Source organism: Nesoenas mayeri (genome assembly GCF_963082525.1).
Source record: "Nesoenas mayeri genome assembly, chromosome: 2".
In the NCBI taxonomy this organism is placed as follows: domain Eukaryota; kingdom Metazoa; phylum Chordata; class Aves; order Columbiformes; family Columbidae; genus Nesoenas; species Nesoenas mayeri.
In genome coordinates, this window is record NC_137543.1 from 12,526,457 (window position 1) to 12,531,379 (window position 4,923).

Genomic DNA, 4,923 nt, shown 5'->3' on the forward strand with positions numbered 1-4,923 from the left:
ATGGTATTTTTTTACTTGAAATTGTAGATACATGCTGCTGCACTCAGCAATAGATTGAGAGCATACAGATGTGCAAACTCAGCTGGGAAAGTGTTGGAGGGCTGTGAAGAGCAGAGGGAACCAGACCCCATGGAGATTTGCCCCTGCTTCCTTGGGTTCTTTGCAATGGTGGAGTTAGATGGTGGAGTTGTCTGGAGTGAACCAGCCCCACAACTACAACTGGGGTGGAGTTTTCACTCCAAAAAAGAATCTGCAACAAACAAATAATTATGCGATCTGGGTGAGCAAGTGACTGGGACCTGGGAGTGACCCCAGCGAGGTACCATATTTAACAGTGTGGGCATCCCTGTTGACTTTTGCAAGTGATCAAGCACAGCTGTAACTGTGGTATCCATAGCATTCCCTCTGTGACATGTTCACAGGAGCTGAATTTGGACCACAAATGCCAGCACAGTGAGCAAGGAGTCATCTAACTGAGGAGCCTCCAACAGCAAGGCAAGAGGTGTGTCTTCAGCTCTGCCCTCCTGCAGTTTGGGCTCCAGCTCAGCAATTGCACAACTGTTCTTCACTCCATAGCCAGAGACTGGATTATCTCTAGCAGATAAGCACCAAAGTCCTTTTTTTTCAAAAGCCATGCAAGAGGTCAATGCTCTCTTTATACACATGGTCACCGAGATAGTATGTCACCGCCACCAGCCCCCATCCCTTGTGCCTGTGGAGTTTAGCTCTGAGGCTTAGAGGTTAAACACACAGAAGTTTTACGCATCAAATTTTAGGGACTAGCTCAAGTGACAGATAGGCACTGTAAGTCTTCCATGGCTTTTCCACTTATTGCCATATCTGTAGGTGCAGTATGTCATTATGTATGTGTTTTAGGACACAAAAATACTAGCCCATGGTTTCTGATCCTAGAAAGCAGCAGATTGATCAGAGAATGTGGATTCTGAGGAGCAGTCATTGAAAGGAAACTCAAAGAGATCAAAGAGATCAAAGCAGCTGACAAGGTGCAGAAAATTAAGCACTGGGGTGAGTTGAAGCAGATAGGAAAAAAATGAGAGAACAAGATAGAGAGCTGCAAATATGTGTGGATGTGCACGCACACAGGAGTGATTCCTCTGGGCAATACTGCGTTTTTGTGTCTGCACAGACACAACGTTCCACTCATTGCAGTAGATTTGACGGGAAACTTGGCCTTCAACACAGGGCTGCCAAAACATTTTAGGCAAGAAATAAAACTGCTCCAAAGATAGTAAGGTACGGCACTGAGACACATCTCCCAGTGTAAATGGGAGAACACAAAAAAGTCACTTCTATGCTCAGTCTAGCTCCTGCTTTTAGGATACTCTCACCTTGACACATGCCCATCCTTAATTACTCACGCAATTTTGGAAAGCTCTGTCTATGAAGTAGGGCTTTTTGTTCAACAGCAGCTGTGGAGGAGAGGCACTTTAATGTGAAACAGGCAGTGCTGAAAAATGACATTTTGGAGGTTTATTTAACTAGCGTTGGTCCAATCCCGTGGCTGGAGTGCATCTAGTCTGCTTGAATGTTAAAGGAACGTGTGTACGTTGTTTGAAACCACAACGGGATGCAAACTGAAGTATATGTGTGTTGGAAGTGGGTGTTAGGGAGACTAATTTCAAAAGCACACCACGATATGCTTTTCCTATCTCTAAAATGCTCCTGTAATGTAGTCACCAGGTGAATTCAAAACAAAAAGGTCCTGATCCGGGTGCCTGTCACCTGCTACAATCACTTGGAACTGCCCCCACACCCAAGTGTGCATCTTTCCAGCCCCAGCAGTCCTCCCCACCCCAAGAGGCAGACCTATATTTGAAACCACAGAGGCGTATAATCTGATGGAAACGGGTATTCTTTGAGTCCGTGGGCAGTGCCCAGCACCCTGGTAACACTACATTTGTTCCTTCATTTGCTGCTGTTTGGTGAATCCTCAAAACAGTGGTGTGCAGTTGGGTTTATAAATTACAAGACAACAGACAAAGGGAATACATGAGACAAAATTAAAGACATTACTCCTGGCTCCCATAAATTATCTCTGTAGTCTATTTTAACAGCATGGATTTGCCAGTGCATGTTAAAACAGTACGAATAATAAATCCATCTAGTAGACTAACTAGGCATTAATGAAAAAGCAGAATATTGTTTGGTGCTCTCCAAAACACACGAAGAAAAATATTCCCACCAGTTCTGATAATGCCTTTCCAGGGGGAAAGAATCATAATCTTCTGTATTGAAAAAGAGAGTGATCTCTTGGAGTCGGAAAGAAAAGAAATTAATAAAACTAATTACACGCTTCGCTCATGGAGGAATCGAAAGCACTAAGTCAGCCCAGGAGAGCCGGGTTCTTGCATGTTGCTCGCTTTACAACTTCCCTGTTATTGTTCGCGGCCCCACGGAGGCACCTCCCGGCGCCCGGCGGGGGCTGCGCTGACAGGGGTGCGGAGCGGCTCTGCCTCTCGGTGCTGTCCCGGCTAAACTCGGGCTCCCAGTTACTCCCCCCTGACCAAATTGGCGGGTTGGGCTGCCTCATGGCACCGTTCCCTTAAAGGGGCCGTGCGTGAGGGAGTTTGTGCGCGAGTGTGTTGCACACACGCTCCCGCTGCCGAGCGCCGCGAAGAGCTTTGCAGCCGCGGCGCCGAGAGCCCGACCTCCGCTTGCAAATCCGCCTCGGCGGGGAGAAAACCGCTTTGGCATGTAGGAGAAAGGAGAGGGAAAAAGGTGCGGGGAACAGGAAGGGTGGGGGGGAAGGAAGGCGGGGGGGAAGGGGGGGGGGGGAGAAACAAGAAAAAAAAAGACCTGCGTCTTTAAATGCTGGGGGCTGAGCCCTCGCCGGGGCGTCCGCAGCCGGATCCAGCCTCCCTCCCCTCGGCCGTGCCTCGCCGGCGCTTGTTGCACAGCCCCGAGTGCCGGCAGCGCGGCGCAGGGCGCTGCTGCTGCTGCGCGGGGAGCGCGGAGCCGCGCGGGCCGGGGCCATGATCGCGATCCAGCCGCGCTGCGCGCCCGCCCCCCGCAGCCGCGCCGCCGCCCGCTCGCCCTAGAGCCGCTCCCGGCGCCGCGCAGCCCTCCCCGCCCGGTAAGTTTGCAGCCGCCCGGTGCCGGGGGAGGGTGCGGGGCGGGAGGCGCACCTGGCCGGCAGCCCGGCGAGGCTCGGCGGCGGGCAGGTGCCCGCTTGTGCGGGCTCTCCTGGGGCGCAACTTGGCCGTCTCAAGATCCCACATCCAGATCTCCCCCGGCGTTTGCAGCCCTCCTCTAACAGGTGACTCGGTGCCTGCCCGCTCCCCCGGCGGCTCCTGCGCCTTCCGCCTCCTCGCTGCCGCCTAACAGGTGGCGGTGCCGCCTCGCCTTCCTCCGTGCAGACAGGGGGGTCCGCAGCCCTTGCGGCCACCGCTGACCCTCCCCGAGGGGCTCTCCCAAGGGCTGTGTTGCAGCGGGGAGAGGTGGGGTGGGTGTGGAGGGGGGAGCCGTGTTCTGCCACCCCGATGCTTCTTTGGAAGCCGCTCACCCTCCTGCCCGCATTCATGGCTCCGCTGTGTGTCTGTCGTTACAGCGGGCATGGGGAACCAGGTGGAGAAGCTGACCCATCTGAACTACAAGGAAGTTCCCACGGCCGACCCGACAGGTATGGACAGAGATGAAGGGCCCAGGATCGGAGTCTCCTACATATTTTCGAATGATGATGATGAGCTGGAACAGCAGCAGGATTCGGTGCACGACCTGGGGGGTGAGCACCCTGCCCTGCAGCCCTACGATCCCCAGCTGCATGAGGTGGAGTGCTCAGTTTATTACCGGGATGAGTGTATTTACCAGAAGAGCTTTTCTGAGGAGGACACAATGCCAGAGGAAGGCGATGAAGGAGGTGGGGGACATCTGAGCACCTACACCCCGGAGAACTTGCTGAATAGGTGCAAACCAGGTGACCTGGTGGAGTTTGTGTGCCAGGCCCAGTATCCGCACTGGGTGGTCTATGTTGGAGATTTCCAAGTCGTGCACCTGCATAGGCTGGAGGTGGTGAACAGCTTCCTCACTGACGCCAGCCAGGGCAGACGGGGCCGCATTGCCAATCGGCTGTACCGCTACAAACCCCTCAGCCCGGCCGTGGTGGTGCGCAACGCCCTGGACCAGGTGGGTTGCAAGGACCGGGACTTGAGCTGGAGAAACTCTGAGTGTTTCGCTGCCTGGTGCCGGTACGGCAAGCGGGAGTTTAAAATTGGCGGGGAGCTACGCATAGGCAAGCAGCCCTACCGATTGCAGATCCGGCTGGGTGACAAGCGCAGCCACACGTTGGAGTTTCAGAGCCTGGAGGATCTGATTATGGAGAAGAGAAGAAATGACCAGATTGGTAGGGCTGCTGTGATCCAGGAGCTCTCCAGCCACCTGCAGGCTGCGGAGGAGGAGGAAGAGGAGGAGGAAGACCATCATCATCCAGGTGCTCGGACTGCTGTGGAGTAGCAGCCTCAGCACCACCATGCTGCTTAACCTGGGTGATGGGGATTAAAACTGAAGGCTGCGAAATTGAGCTGTTATAAGCCCTTTGGGCCGCTTCGGTGCAGCTCCATTCCAATCACATGTGAAAGGAAGGGGGAAAGCTGATTAAGTGTCTGTGCTTTAGTGTTTAACTCCTTCAGTGCTTGATGATAAAACCACTGACTTAATTTTAGAGGATAAAACTCAGGGCAATTTTACCCATCACCACTCCCACCTCTTTTGCTTCCTCTCTGGCTTCTTCATGCATAGTCTTTCTCTCAACCATCTGCTAGTAGGCCTGACCCTACAAGATGCTAAATGCCTTTGGCATCTACTTATCAGCCGAAGTAAAGAGTATGTAATACTATTAAGAAGGAGCCAACAACTTTCAGGACATGGTCACATAGCTCTGACTGTCTGATTAGTTTGGTAGCTGAG

General features: G+C 53.1%; 1 protein-coding gene across 1 annotated transcript; it reads left to right on the forward strand.

The window, feature by feature from the left end:
- Nucleotides 1–3,573: 3,573 nt before the first annotated feature.
- On the forward strand, nt 3,574–4,470 carry LRATD2 (LRAT domain containing 2; the record flags this gene model as incomplete). Its single annotated transcript, XM_080340142.1, has 1 exon — nt 3,574–4,470. One exon carries the CDS (start codon nt 3,574–3,576, stop codon nt 4,468–4,470), a length of 897 nt encoding a protein of 298 aa, XP_080196268.1.
- Between the last annotated feature and the right edge of the window lie 453 nt (nt 4,471–4,923).